The sequence below is a fragment of the Dendrobium catenatum genome, unplaced genomic scaffold, assembly GCF_001605985.2.
Source record: "Dendrobium catenatum unplaced genomic scaffold, ASM160598v2 fragScaff_scaffold_1449, whole genome shotgun sequence".
NCBI lineage: Eukaryota > Viridiplantae > Streptophyta > Magnoliopsida > Asparagales > Orchidaceae > Dendrobium > Dendrobium catenatum.
In genome coordinates, this window is record NW_021319911.1 from 39,623 (window position 1) to 55,255 (window position 15,633).

The 15,633-nt window shown below is 36.6% G+C and overlaps 1 protein-coding gene across 3 annotated transcripts in view; it reads right to left on the bottom strand.

Moving 5' to 3' along the window:
* Nucleotides 1-1,722: 1,722 nt before the first annotated feature.
* The window catches only part of LOC110095246 (S-adenosylmethionine carrier 1, chloroplastic/mitochondrial), an 86,086-nt gene continuing 72,175 nt past the window's right edge, over nt 1,723-15,633 (bottom strand). For 2 of the 3 annotated variants that reach the window (XM_028700119.1, XM_028700118.1), the window contains exons 10-12: nt 4,154-4,215; nt 4,004-4,082; nt 1,723-2,216 (exon numbers count right to left, since the gene is read on the bottom strand). In XM_028700119.1, the coding sequence (XP_028555952.1) occupies nt 4,005-4,082; nt 4,154-4,215 (140 nt within the window). In that variant the 3' untranslated portion in view covers nt 1,723-2,216; nt 4,004. Of the gene's footprint in view, nt 2,225-4,003; nt 4,083-4,153; nt 4,216-15,633 lie in introns of all 3 variants that reach the window. The other variant, XM_028700120.1, reaches the window with a different exon arrangement.

The following is a 15,633-nucleotide window of genomic DNA, read 5'->3' on the forward strand; positions in this document are numbered from 1 at the left end:
CTTTCTTATTATTTTTATTTATTTAATTTCCACACTTTAATTTCTATGGTAATTATTTGGTTGTGTTTATGATTTTATTAAGAGAAATTTTTAAATACTAATTTTTAAATACTAATTCAAGTTGAATTTATAATTTGTGGATTGCAATGACTAGAGATAATCTAGGAATTCCTTTAAAACTCTAAGCAAAATAACCTTCGATTTCTAAAAGTAATTCAATCATTTTATTTGCCTTGTTTTCTTTCAATGAAGAACTTATGAAGATCAAATAATAATCTTCATCATTGCCCATATTTATTTCTCTTAATTTATAAATTCTTAACTTGAGAGTCATCAAGATCATCTAAAATTCTTAAAAAATAGTTCATTAAAAGATTTAAAATTCACTATAAAGAGACCGTCATATTCTAAATTATTTGAAATGACAGAAATACTTATCAACATCAAATCGACATATGGTATCAAAGTTAACATTTAATCTTTATGTATATTTATAGTATTTAGTACTCAACAAATGCTCAATTTGTTGAGCTTCACCTCTTGTATAATTTGATGGTGTTAAACCCTGCTTAGCAAATTTACTTCTACAATTTAAGCACCATAATAATAATAATAATAATAAAATTTAAAAATTAAAAAAAAAAAAAACACCCGTCAAAAGGTAATTCTATTATTTCATCCATGAATGGGTGGGTCACTAAGGATTACATCAGTTTCTTTTATTTTGTTGGTTGAGAGTATAAAAATGTTGTCTTTACAATCAGGTTTTAAAGCAGGAAATGCTTTTACTATTAGCCTTTTACATCATTATGGGATAGTGGAATTAAGGTTATATTTTCCCATGTACATCCTTAACCTCCTATGGCAGATATATTTAAATTATCTTCCCGAGCAATTTGTATTCTATCCTCGTTGTTATTAACTTTTATACTACGATTCTATATCCAGTGGGCTTTTATCAAACACATACGATACATTCTCTAACTGAACTTTAAAACAATTTGTATTATTATTATTATTATTTTCTTTTTTTAGTTTAATTGACCAAATTTTAACTTTTATATTTATTTGAGATTTTAATTGCCTAATTTTTTATAAATTCTAAATTTAATTTCTTGATGAAATCAATTTAATTTTTATTTGATTTTTCTTTATTTATGATTTTTATAAAATCAACCCATTAACTTGAATTAAAAACTTATGTAATTAAACTATTTTAATTTTTGATCCAAATCAGCTCCAAGTCACTTAAAACATTCAGTTATATATATATATATATATATATATATATATATATTAATTCTAGATCAATTATATAATGTGAATTAGAGTTCACTAAATGATAGATCAAATAAACACCAAATCACTTGAAATTTAAGCTAGAAATTAATTAAAAATTAAGTTTCAAACCCAAAAGAAGTTTAAAGCCATTAAAATCGCCCTAAGACTTGAAATTAACCACCAAGGTAAATACCTCTACACTTGCAAATTGAATTTTAGGCTATAGAGAATATGTTTTGGGTTGATATAAATAGCGTTCTAAGCCTTAAATATGACTTTAACAAACCGCAAACAATCAAAACCTAATGTGCTATGAATTTGTGTTTATAGCAATTTATATTTATGGAAGTTCTGACCCATATTTTTTAATTGGCTAATTAAAGCCCATGAAATTTCAAACAGAGGATCTCAAGATAAGTACCATATTAAAGCTGGGATCAATAACTTGAACTTCCACTACTAATTTTATAAGCGAACAAAAAACCAGACCAGCTGCACTATTAGCATACACGCAAACCACAACAAGCAGAAAAAAGCATGCTTAAAAAATGCCCACTGATAACTAAATTTTAACTGTGCCATAAACAAACTCAAGCCTATAAATCCCAATGCAGAATAATGAAACAAACCTGATGATCTCGCTTAACAGAGTAAAGTACAAAATAAAAATTTGGAATCAATAACTTGAAATGCCATAATATTTGCCAAGAGAAACCTCTGATATCAAGATAACCATCATCGGGAAGAAAAGAAGCGAACTGTCGGATCCAAGCAGCAACTGAATGACTAAAATTTTTGAATTATTGTTGCTTCAAAGAATCAGATTTTATATCTATGGAGGAATTTTGATGCGCAAGCAATGCCTTTGTCTTCTCCAGAACACCAAAAAAGATTGAACCGCCGATTCCAATCCACAATACTCTAGGGCCTATACCCTGGAAAACAGGTGAGCGAGAATTTAGATGACAAGCATTATCACGCAGCCTAAAGGAATGTATGCTTTGATGTTGCAGGCTGAGCCATTCCGGAAGTCATGAAAAACAGGCCTAGAAAGCAGAAATAGGGGATCTACTTTACTGTAAGGAGATCCTGTCAATACAGGTTCTGAGATGTTCTGAGGCGTTCACGTATTGCAATCTTAACCTAACAAAATTGGAGAGTATATATCTATATCTAGAACGAGTAAACCTCCAAGTTACAAAAAGAAAACGCCACTTAAAATTTGATCCACACCTGCCTTTACGCAAATCTCAAATCTACCGTCATTAAACAAACTAGTGTATTAAAATGAATAACATGTAAGAAAAACTTTTATAGTTATTTGCCTTTTCTAATATGAGTCTTAATTCCACAACCTGATGTAAAACAACCGCTAGAGACCATAGAATGATCTGATAAACACATCAAACTTCCAAGAAACTAATATTTTATTGATAGAAGAATCATGCAAACACAAAAAAAGAAGTCTATGCTGCGTTGCAATGTTTTAAATTATATTCCTTGCAGCCAAGCACCTTTAGGCTATAGCTTAATGCAGGGAAAAGAAGCTTACGCCTCCGGAAATTTTTGACATATATATCAGGAGTTTCATCTGAAAAAAGAAAATTTTGAACGAGTATGAAGATGCCTTGGTTATGAAGGATATGTTATAGATGACGACTATTAATTTGTGGATGATGAAAAAAGAGTTTTACTATCAAAACTACATAAGATCTCATTATTGAATTTTTTTATAAATGTTTAGGAACAACAAAAGTCATCAATAAAGTAACCAACAAGATTAGTATAAAATTTTATGGAACATAAATTCCAAAAGGTCATTATAATCATTGTTTTAAATAATATTCTTATTAGATTTAGTTGATTAGGAAGGTGAAAGGTGATTGACATAGTAAATGATGAAAAATATTAGGTGGAAGTTGATGCAAATGAGGATATGAGAGGCGACAAAAAAACCAACTATGATGGCAATTCTATGAAAGCCCTTTTAACTGGGGATGAGAAACTTTCGAATTAAAATTTCTAAGTTAAAATTAATTTATATAAGAAGATATTTATTTAAAAACTAGCATTGTCCGGTCTCAAATCCTGGATGAGAAAAATGGAGGGTTGTGTTAGATTGTTGACAGCCAGCATAAACTTATCGAATAATCATGACATGAATCTTTTAATTCACTGTGTTAATGCTAGGACGTTCCATGGAACCGATACACTGTATAATTGAATACAGTGAGAAGTGTGCAAGAGACGCTGCACCGGCACCCAAGTGTTGTGTCAAATAAGCAAGGGTTCTCACAATATGGTCAGATGTAGGTAAAGAAGTCATTCTATAAAATTAAAATTAGAATAGGAACTAAGAATATATATATATATTTTTTTTTTACATGAAAATCAATAGAATTAATAGATATTATGATTTATAGGAAGATAAATATTATATGCATTTAGTAAACTAAAAGGTTTAGTGAAAAGGCTACTAGTTTATCCATCCATATGTCAAGCTTTCCAGAGTAAAAAAGAATATTCAAAAGTGGGGATGTCAATTTTTTCTTCTAGCTTGAAAGGATGGTGCTACCCTCTAAAAGAATGCTCGAAATATCACATAATTCTTCCAAGTGACCTTCTTGCTTGCTATGTCATTCACTAGCTTCTCACTATCATAATGACGTGAACTTCCATTGGGCCTGACCTCCCTGTAAGCTAATTCTTGATTCATCATGCCCTTAAAGAGCAGCTAGACCCTCTTCCTTGATAATCGTATTGGTGCAGCTAAGAAGTCCGCCGTAATGTTTTATTGAACCCTACAACCAATTCAAAACTAACCATATTACTTCCTAATCCAGAGTTCTAGAAAAGAAGATAATGAACTTACCTGTGTCATCAACCTAGTTTTCAGCACATCTAATGGGGTAGTTATAGCTCCGGTTATGGCACCTACAAAAATTGAAAATCTACAAAAAAATAAGTTTCACAAAAAAAATCATTATAATTATTCTTAAAACGATGATGAGCATAAACGAAATTGTAATCCACAAAGGTTCATTCAATTCTAAGCAATCATTCAAGGCAAATACATTTATAGGATTCTCTCCGAACTACTAAATTTGAAATTTTCATCAAGAAAATCCAAATAAGCCAAGGTTAAATAGAAAACTAAATTGTCATTAAGAGTCTTAGGCTTACAATTTATAAACAGAAAAACAATTCTCAAAAGTTGACCCCAGTTTTGATCACTTTACATAGATTATAAACAAAAAAGAGTTACAAGTCTCGGTCATCCACAATAGAAATCCCGCAATACAAAAGAGACGGAACAGTCTCAAGTCTCAATCATCCACAATAAAAATAACAATGGTAAACACATTATTCTAATTGGCCAAGGATAACGATAAGTATATTTCACATTATTCTAATTGGCATGAAAAAAACTCAACTTCGACTAGTTAAACAATTGATGCAATGCAATCTATGAACTATCACACATGTGCCTATCATGCTAGTATACAAATAACTCCATAATCCAATAACAATACTGGACACAATTTAATCCTCTAAGATAGTTTTAAAAACAAAATTCATAAACTCTAGCATGATTTTGTAAGTGAATAAACAAGGATGAGATGGAAATAGAGAGGGATTCAAGACAGTAACTGTAGACATATGAAATAAAGTCTAGTCGAGTACACTAAAGACTAGAATAACTCCTGGACTTATTAGAATATCTTTATAGTTTATCATACTGTGTAAAAAGATTTTAAATGGCCTGCCTTTCTCATTTTTATTTTCATAAAAACCTGTAGTACAAACATTTAAGATTTCATCCATAGCATTATGTCATCAGGTTTAAATTGCAAATACTACTTGTTCCTATTAATAGTATATTTATAATTGTCATAATTAACAATTACTATTTATACATATCTTCAAACAAATTAGACAAATCATACAAGTGACTAATATTATATAAAGCAAGAAATGAAACATACCAATACGCTAACTTTCATTCCAATGATAATAATAAAGAGCAATATTAAACTCCTAAAAATAAGCTAATTAAAAAAATTAAAATAAAACAAATCACACACAATAATACTATATATATATATGGACAGATATGATTGCTAAAGAAAACTAACCTAATGACTTAAATAGTTCTAATAAATTACGCAACTTTAGAATTAATCAAGCGGTTGGAGTTTTAAACTTCAAAAAATTTTAAGGCATTTTTTATTAAATATTAAAAACAAAATCAACTTTAGTTTGATCACTCATCATATGAAATATCAGTAGATAATTCATCAAGTTGCACGTTCAACATGTTTAATTGATTCATCTCAATAAGTACACCTTAATGCAATTTGGACTCAAAATGCATTAAGGCACATGCCTCCTAAAGTTCAGCTGAGGTGAATGCTCACATATTGTGAGGCACACCTCACCTCATAACTTGACGTGTGTGACTCTAAGTTTTATAAATCATATTTAAATATTACTATATTAATAAACATTACCCAAATACCCTAACACACACCCCCAAGCCCATGAGACAACTACTTTTTCTGCTCTGTCCAAGCACCTGCCAACCATACCGGTTGCCTTCCCCTTCCCCTCCTAGCCAAGTTTGTGTGGGCTCCGAAAATTCGACCCCAGCCTCCGCCCACTACTGTTTTGCTTTTCTTTTTTTTTTTCCTTTCTGGCGAGGAAGTTTAAACGAATTAGGTTCCGGAGTAAATTTTGGAAGGCAGATGGGTTTGTAGATAAGACACAACCCAGAGATTTCACCCTCATTTTGCGAGGATTTTAAGATCTGCGTTATGGTTTCCTATAGGCGCAAGCCCCTATAGTTAATTACCCCTCCCGATAATGAGAGAGAACTTTCGATTAAGGCTAGTTGTCAATCAGATATGTTGTATACATAAATACGTAGTATCAGGCATATAGTAGTAGCATGGGCTTGGATATTGAAGAGTTGGGTTTAGATTTGGAATTTGGGTTGGAAGATTTGATATTTAAAATAGAAATTTCACCATCATGTACTTAAAACAGATGGTGGGGGAATGAATGATGGACTCGATCAAGATCCCATGGTTCCATCGTCCCGGGCCATCGTGGTCCTTGATCTACTTAGTCAGAGGAGGTAGTCGACCCAACCTGACAGAAGGATCCTTGTCGAAAGCCAGGGGTTGCTTCGTCTAAGGGGACCTTGTAGACCTAGGGTGAACGCTTGTCTAAAGGGACAAATTTAAAACCACCTTAGCTAACAGAGAGATTTGTGCCCTATCGATCATATCCTATTGATTGATATCTCAAGGATTTGATGCCACTAATGAGCGTATTAGCTCTGGCCATAACCAATATTTCATGATGCCATTTGGCAGCAAAACCACTCGGTTCAGAGGGCCCCGGGTCCATGGTTTAAAATTGCGCAATATGAGGCTTTCCTTGAGGCCCGCCTTTGCGCAATTCTAGTAAAAAATGCCTCGATGCTTACGCCTCGAGGTTTTTTATGAGGCTTGCACCTCAACTTAGTTGAGGCCCGCCTCGCCTCACTGGCATGAGGCTTACGCCTCACACTATATATATTAAAACTTACATAAATCTTGAAGTAAATGCCCGACATTGGACTCTATAGGAGAGGAGGAAGGGGAGAGAGCGGTTCATCATAATGATGATTCAAATGAAGAACCCCTTAGTGATGACAATGCTGATGACTTATGAGTTCTTATGTGATATGTCATTACTATTTATTTTTGGAAATTAAAATTATATTTTAATGAAAAGAATACTGGGATTTGGGAAAGATAGAATTTTGAGTTGAACAATATTTTATGTTATCTTATTATTGGGATATTTTGATTTCACTTCATATCTTATACTTTTTTATTTTTTATATTATTCACTCATTAGTATATAAAAAATTTATCATTTTATGTTTACACAATCTTTTGATTTTGAGGCTTACGCCTCAAAACGCCTTGAGGCTTACGCCTCGCCTCACGAATGAAAAACGCCTCAATACCCGAATATGCAATTTTAAACATTACCCGGGTCATAACCGTTTATCGGTTTATCCTGCGGTGCCATTTGGCAGCAAAACCGTTGGTTAGAAGACACGTACCACGTCCTTATAGGTAGGAGATTGGTTTGAGAATGAATCCTAATGATATTTTCGGTTAGGTATTTGGTTCTTTGTGAGCTGAAGTATATTTTAATTTGTCCACCACGGCAAGCTGTTGCGGAGGATGGATAGATTTTGTTTTGAGTGGTTCGATGGATTATTTCAATTTTAAATATCTGGATTTTGAAATTTTTCTGGAATTTTAGGATTTTGAACTTTGTGGAGTTCTAGATTTTGATGGGCATTTGGAAATTTGGGAGACACTTGAGAGTGTTTGTGAACCCCTCCGGTTGAGATCTTCATTCAACACGGTTATCATCGGGGTGTTTGAGGGCATTTTCACTTGAAAATATTTCTATTTTGTGAATGAATCTTGTCAACTCTGTTGAGCTGTCAACAGAGGATCGAATTTCTCAGGCTTCATGCCTTTGTTTGTGAATTTTCTTTGATTATAGGCCTTGAAGGTCTAATATGAATGTATTAAAACAAATACACCGGTCGCCACAACCGTATATTTTTTGAAGGTTCGATCCCTGTCGACTCCTATTGATCTGCATAGAAGGATCAGGTTCAAACTTGAATTCACTTATCAACCCGCGCAACATCCCTAGGCGTCACCGATAACACACTCGTTGGGGCCCATGCGGGTCGTTATTGCATTTACCCCTTTAGTGTACCTTTGTGTATACAAATTATGGTGACGTGTAGGAGTACTTTAAAATATTTTAGTTGAGCAGGTAATAGCCATTTGAACGCACAACATTTCATTTGAGAGCTTATACACGCCTTCTGTCCGCTAATACAAGTGTTGCGGATCCGGTGGCGGTATTATTTGGACGTCATGAGGCATCTCCTCATCTTGATGTTGACTCCCCTTTTCTCGTTCACTGGGAGGTCTTTCTTGAAATTTGTGACCGTAGCTTTGAAATAAACTCTTTTCAAGCTCTTTAGCATAGTAGACTTGTTACTTCCAGTGTTTGTAAACATCAGAACTGTTTCTTCTTAAGTATAGAACTAAGAAAAAATTTGGAACACCAAGAAGTTTAGTTCTAATTTGCTCAAACATCTTCACCATTTTGCCAGGTGTCCTTTTCTATACATCGGGTTGCCCTTGTACCTGACGTACTTGAAGATCTTGATCACCGTTGTTATAGGTGAAATTTGTACTTGTGCCCACAGTGGTTCATTATATCTACGATGTATCCACTATTGTTATCCACAAGTATTCATTTGCATGGAACTGTTGTATCCACTACGACCTCCTAGAAATGTTCGTAGGAGAGCCATTATTTCTACATCATATCCACCTTTCACCAATCTCAGGTGGGTCTTGATTGCACCTGTTTGTGGGGACGGATCTTTCACTATCAAGTAGTAGTGTTGCCTTCTTCAATCAACATGCAATGTTGCTAGCATTGGAGGTTTCAATAATGCGTGTAGAGAACACTCATGCATTTTGTAATCATTTGTTGTCCTTATAAACACATTACACCTGATCTCGTGGAGACGGTTGTAAGGGTCCACTACGTTCTTTGTTTGTACACATTAAGATCTTGTAGTGTGCTTGCTTGTATCTTGATTCATCATATGTCTTGTAGGAGAGCGGGGCACTCACTTACAATCAAATGATATTGATTGTGCAAAGACTGCATTTGCTTTGGATTCTTCGAATACACCTTTATTGCTAGCCCATTACATGTTGGATTCTTTTGTCGCTCGTAGATGAGCCACTTTGAATGCGACAAATCCTTTGTTGTTCGAATTTGATTCAAGTCCAGATGTTCAAGTAAAATTTAGATTTGCAAGTCCTGGCACAAATCCTTGCATATTTGTTTTAGCTTGACTTCAAATCTGAGTTCAAATGTACAAGTTCAAATCTTTGTTCAAAGTCTTGTTCATCTTATTTGATATACAAATTAAATGCAAGACCGAGTCCCTTGTTGTTCTTGAAAGTTCAAGTTATTTATTGTTCAGGTCGAGTTTGGATCCAACTTGAGTTCAGTTTGAGTTCACTCGAGTTCGAGTCAAGTGCACAAATTTGTTTGAGTCCTTTATCGTTTGAATTCAGATGCTTATACTTATTTGAGTTTGTTCTTTTATTAATCATTTAAGTTTTGTTCAAGCATAAGTCTTCAAGTCCACTGTTCATGCTCATTTGAGTCCATGTCCTTATTCTTTTGAGTTCAAATAGGTCCGAGTGCAGTCTTATGTTCACCCGAAATTTCGACAGCCTCCCAGCATCTCCCCATTTAGGGGAAAACTATGAGAAACTGGGTCTTCCCACCACACGCAATAAAGGCGTGTATGGTAGGTATCCTCGGACGAGGACACCGCGGCCGTGCTTTTTCCTCCCACCACTCGAAATAAAGGCGCGTATGGGATCTTCAGTACCTATTTAAAAAATGCAGTTTGCTTTCCCCCCGCTCGAGGGTACTTATGAGTGACCCCGCCTCGCCTTAGGTGCCGCACTGGGGTCCCATCCCACCACACGCAATAAAGGCGTGTATAGACGATTTTTCAGTGTGCCACGAATGCCGAAGTAGAGTTTAGGTGATTGCCCACCTCGTCATAGGCGTCGGACCGGGGTCCCATCCCACCACGCACAATAAATACGTGTATAGGCGATTTTTTTGTCCGCCGAAAACAACTAAAGCAAGAATCTGAGTTTAGAAAATTCGTACCTTCACGGGGTTGTCGGCAGATTGAGACAAAAGAAGGCATTTGCAAACATTTTATTAATCTTAGTTAATTATAATTAATAATAATTAAACTTAATTAATTATAATTAATTACCATTAATGATAATTAAATAAAAAAAACATAATTAATTATGATTAAATTTAATTAATCATAATAAATCAGAAATCATTTTTAATTAATTATTATTAAAAAATAACTAAATTATAATTAACTTAATTAATTAAAATTAATTACAATTAATTAAAATTAATATATTTATTATATTATTTTATTTTTTTTGTTCCTCGGTTCGTTGGATTTTGCGGGATTTGGCCGAACAAGCGCCCAAAAGGTAGAAAGTTACCTTCACACCTTCGAGCTCCCGTTCTTGCTTCCGATCAAAATGTCTTAACTTCTGATTCGACCGTGAAGGGAACGTGGTTTAGGGAGTCAGGAGTCAGTAAAGCGCACGAAAGGGAGAATGTTGCCTTCAAAGCGAGCGAGCTCCCGTGTTCTCGCTTCTGATCAAATGTCATAACCTCCGCACCGATGGGAGGGGAAAGTTGTCGAGGGGCGAAGTCGAACACCAAGGAAGGGACGGAGGATTGCGAGAGAAATTTGCCGTTGGTTCCGATCAAAAGGGCGTAACTTCCGATCGAACAGGAAGGAACGGCGTCAAGAGAGCGAAATCATCCAGCCACGAGGGATCCGAAGTCAAACAACACAAATGAGCCGGAGTTGCGACGTGAAAGGGAGAAAGTTTCTTCACAGCGAGTGAGAGGGAGAGCGGGAGCGAGAGAGATCGGGAGAGGAAAGAGGCCGAACGCCTTGCTCTCGCTCCTTTTAATGATGCGGAGAGGTCGTGGGTGATGCGACGTCAGGAGTGGCTTCGACATGCGGAGACACGACACGGTCATGTGTGCGGGATGGGGCAGGTACGTGACATTTTCCCCCTTTTTTATATGTTACGGGTCAACAAATGCCCCCCAACAAATGTGGTATGCGCTTGGAGCAGTCCACGTTTGTTGTATGTTGATTGACCATGTGGATCTCTAGATATTTATTCTAGATGCCACACTAGGGTTTCCATTTAGCGGATCTCCAAAACCTATTTGGATGTCACACTTGAGATTTTCTTTTAGTGGATCTCGAAAATTTTGTTTGGATATCACACTAGTCTTCTTTTCTTCGCTGCTCCCTTAGATTTATCCATAGATGGTTGATGCATTGATTTGGTCGAGCAGGGGTCCCTAGGAGAGTGATGTAACACTTTGTATATGGGTCCCTAGAGCATGGCCTTGTAAATTGAGAATGATGGATAGTATCGCCATCATTCGTTCTCCTTTAATCACTACAATCACTTTAATTTGTAGCCCTTTCCGTATATGTTCAATATTCTTCCATCATATCTTGGCAGAATTTTAAATATTTATTTGGGGATCTCGACATGCAACACGATGTCGACCCAAATAAATATTTAAAATGCCCATAGTCTTTAAGGACATTTGTAGATGTCATCCAGGATACTCTTTCTGCTGCTTTGGCATGAGTCCTGAGATTTTGATTCCTTCTGTCATGTGCTTTGTGCTGCGGACATTGGTGAAGAGTTATCTAATTTGTCTTTAGCGACATGTCAGAAGATTTGTATGTCTTCTGCCCTTTGCTTCTAGCTTTGTCGGGTTTGATGAAGGGGTAGATGCCGATGATCTAAACCCTTTAGGTTTGTATTAGGTCGGTGGTAAAAAGTCATCGGTCCAAAGTTTTGTGCATAGCAGACTTGTTGATGATGGAATCCTCTTAGTTCAGTCTTGAGCTTTGTGTGAATTTTGGAATAATTTTCTTCGGTCCTTTGCTTTGTGCTTTGGCGAACTTGTTGAAGAAGGATTCCTTCGATCATCGCTTTGTGCTTTCCGGATTTGTTGAAGGATTTGCAGGTTTTGGATTTGGTTGATAGTACCAAATGTAGGTAGTATCTTAATCATTAACCACTTGAGAAGACTTTGATCTGGGTCACTTGAGTTCATCAGATCGAGAGAGCTAGGATTTGACAGCTCTCCGTCCTCTAGTTGCTGAGATGGGAGTTTCTCTACTATGGCCTTTCTTATGGCTTATTGAGTAGATGGAGCTGCCAGCGATACAGCCATAATTGGGCTTGTTGGATCCGACCTCTTACACCCATTTAGGCTTCAGACTTGAGCTATGGGAATTGCACTCTCAATGCTGATTTTGCCGAAGTTGACAGATTTAGAGTTTCTTCGTGGTTGAAGATTTGTAGCCTACGCACATTTGATAGTTGTTCGAGATTTCTTCCCACCGGAACTTTGATTCTCCAATCATTTAGGAGAATTTTGTAGACTACGATCACTTAAACTTGTCGAATCAAATTTGCCTTCGTGCTTCATATAGTCCCTACTGATGAGTTAACGAAGTGGGGATTCTAGACGGGGCTGCTAGCGATCCGGCTATATTTGGGCTTGTTGGATCCAACCTTTTACACCCATTCGAACCTTAAGTTTCAGGCTATCGAAAGACTTCAAGCTTTTTTGGCCCAATTTGTTGGAGTGTGTAGTTACAAAAGTCTCTTTTTTGACCTTTGAGTCTTGGTACATTAAAGGAGGTGGTGTCCCTAACTTTTGAAATATCACCGGCATATACTTTGGTAAACAAATATTTGTATTCTTTAGCACAAAAGAACATTTGAATTCATAATTTTAAATATTTATTCGGTGATCTCGGCATGCATCATGATGTCGACCCGAATAAATATTTAAAATGTCCCTTGTCTCGCAGGGATATTTTAGAGCAGAATAGATTTGGAATTCTTTGAGATTTTAAATATTTATTTGGGGATCTCAGCGCATAGCACAATGTCGACCCAAATAAATATTTAGAATACCCCCAGTCTAATAGGGAATTTTGAAATGTATTCTCATAGCACATTAAGCACAACATTTTCTGGGGCAATTTCATGCAGAGTATTTTTTCAAGTATCAGCCATTGATCGGAGACATGGGCCTCTGACCATTCAGGCCTATCAGTTGATAAGCTCCTCCCAGGTACACCTCGATGACGAAAGATCCTTCTCAGTAGGATATGAATTTGCCACCAATTTTTTATGGGAGATGATTGGCATTTCCCTTCTTGAAATAATCAAGGACACACTATTCGATCAAAGGACTTTGTCATCCTTGCTCGGTATATCCCCAAGTTCTGCTGCGCTTGCAACCTGATTTCATCAAGTGCATCGAGCTCCTCCATCCTTAACCGAGCATTTTATTCTTGAGTCATCTCATTCTGAATAGCGACTCGACGAGATGAAAGTTCAACTTCTAGTGGCAACACTGCTTCAACTCCGAACACTAGAAAGTAAGGTGTGGCTTTGGTTGGCATTTTGTAAGTTATACGATACGCCCACAGCGCTTCTGCCATCTTCGTAAGCCATTCTGTTTTGTTCTTAGTGAGAATCTTCTTCAACAACTTCACCAGCGTCTTGTTGAAGGCCTCTACCATGCCATTTGCTCTCGAGTTGTATATGAATAAATACCGCCAATCGATTTTGTGCTGATCAATGAATTTATAATTTTTTGTACTTCTAAACGCAGTACCATTGTTGGAGATTATGAGGTGTGGTACTCCAAATCTGTAGACAATATTATGCGTGAAGAAGTTGATGACATACTCGGATGTTACTTCTTTGAATAGAGCCGCTTCTGTCCACTTGGAGTAGTCGGTCATTGCCAAGATGAAGCGGTGTCCTGCTAATGATGGCGGATCTATCAGCCCGATAACATCAATACGCCATCATTCAAATGGCCAGTATGCTATTGTAAGGTGCAGTGAATTTGGAGGCTGATGGTGGATTTGGAGGCTGATGTATAACATCACCGTGAATCTGACACTCGTGGCACCTCTTAGCATGATCGATACAATTCTTTATCATTCTTGGCCAATAATAGCCCATTCTTTTGATTTTAACTACCATCTTAGGACCTGATTGATGAGCTCCACAAAGTCCTTCATGACTTCTGCTACCATTTTATCAGCTTCTCGGGACCCTAGGCATTTTAGCCACATTTGATCGAAAGCACGCCGATATAATGTGTCATTGATAAATGCATACTGCAGCGCTCTCTGATTTGAGCAGCTAATGATTTATCCATTGACAATCTACTTTCGCTGCACATCCTATCCCTGCGGATTCACCGCCCAACGACGATCTGCCTGACGAGCAGATCATGAATGATGAAGAAGAGGATATGCTACGAGTATGAAAAATGTATTTCGATGGAGCATCGTCAATTAAGCGCGCTCGGCCTCCAAATCTAAAAAATGCTCAAGCTGAAATTGGACTCATTTTTTGTGGCCCGGGGGAGAATGAGATTCTCATTCAGTTTGATAGAACATCGTACCAACAAAGAAGCCGAATATGAAGCTTTAATAGCAAGATTGGAGATTGCAATCGATGTCAGAATCCGGAATCTCCAAATTTTCGGTGATTCTCAACTTGTTATAAATCAAGTGTTGGGAGTTTACAAAATCACCAAGTTTGAGTTGGCCTGTTATCATTGGCGAGTTTTTTGACGTATGAAGCAAATTCCAGTTATCAAATTATCTCAAGTTCCCCAAGATCAAAACAGCAAAGTTGATTCCCTGGCAAAATTAGTTAAAGAAATGACAAACATGGATGACGAATGGCCTTTAATAATTATGGTGCATAATCGTCTGGTCCTAGAGGCAGTATTATTATAATTCCCGCAGGCATAGGGAGTACCAAATTCAAGCCAGCAGGATGCAACTCTAGTTGATCCTCACCCTTCCCAACCAGAAGTTCCTAAGAAAAGACATAAGGCTAGCCCTTTCACTGCTTTCTGTGGTACGTATGCGATATCAAATTATAGGAGTATCACTGCCCTCCTTATCAAACGACATGTCATCGCTGGTCTTATCATCAAGAACTTCAGCGGATCGATCTTTGATATCAAGGTGATCTTGTGAGACAGCATATAATGGCGGAGATTCTGAACTGTGAAAATCAAAGCCAAGCAATACTTCTCAATTGGAGAGTAACGTATTTCTGCTCTTATGAACCTCCAGCTGATATAATAGAGCGCATTTTCTTTCCCCTCTTCATTATGTTGAGCAAATAATGCTCCGAGAGACTCTTATAGTACTGCCGTGTATAGTATAAGAGGTTTCCTCGGGATTGGCGCCGCCAAAATAGGAGGATTCAATAAATATCTCTTGATGCTATCAAATGCTTCTTGGCACTCATCATCCAATTTAAAGCATATTTTTTTCATCAACTTTAAAAATGGATGGCACCTACTCGACAGATTCGATATGAATCATCGAATGAAAGCCAGTTGCCCTTGCAAGGAGCGGAGTTGCCGCAAATTCTTTGGAGATGGCATCTCCATGATTGCCTTGATTTTGTTGGGAGTATCTCAATGCCTCGATGTCGAACAACGTACCCCAGGAATTTCCCTTAGGGTACCCCAAATGCACATTTGAGAGGGTTCAATTATGGGACCCTCTGTTCTTCACCACAATTATTA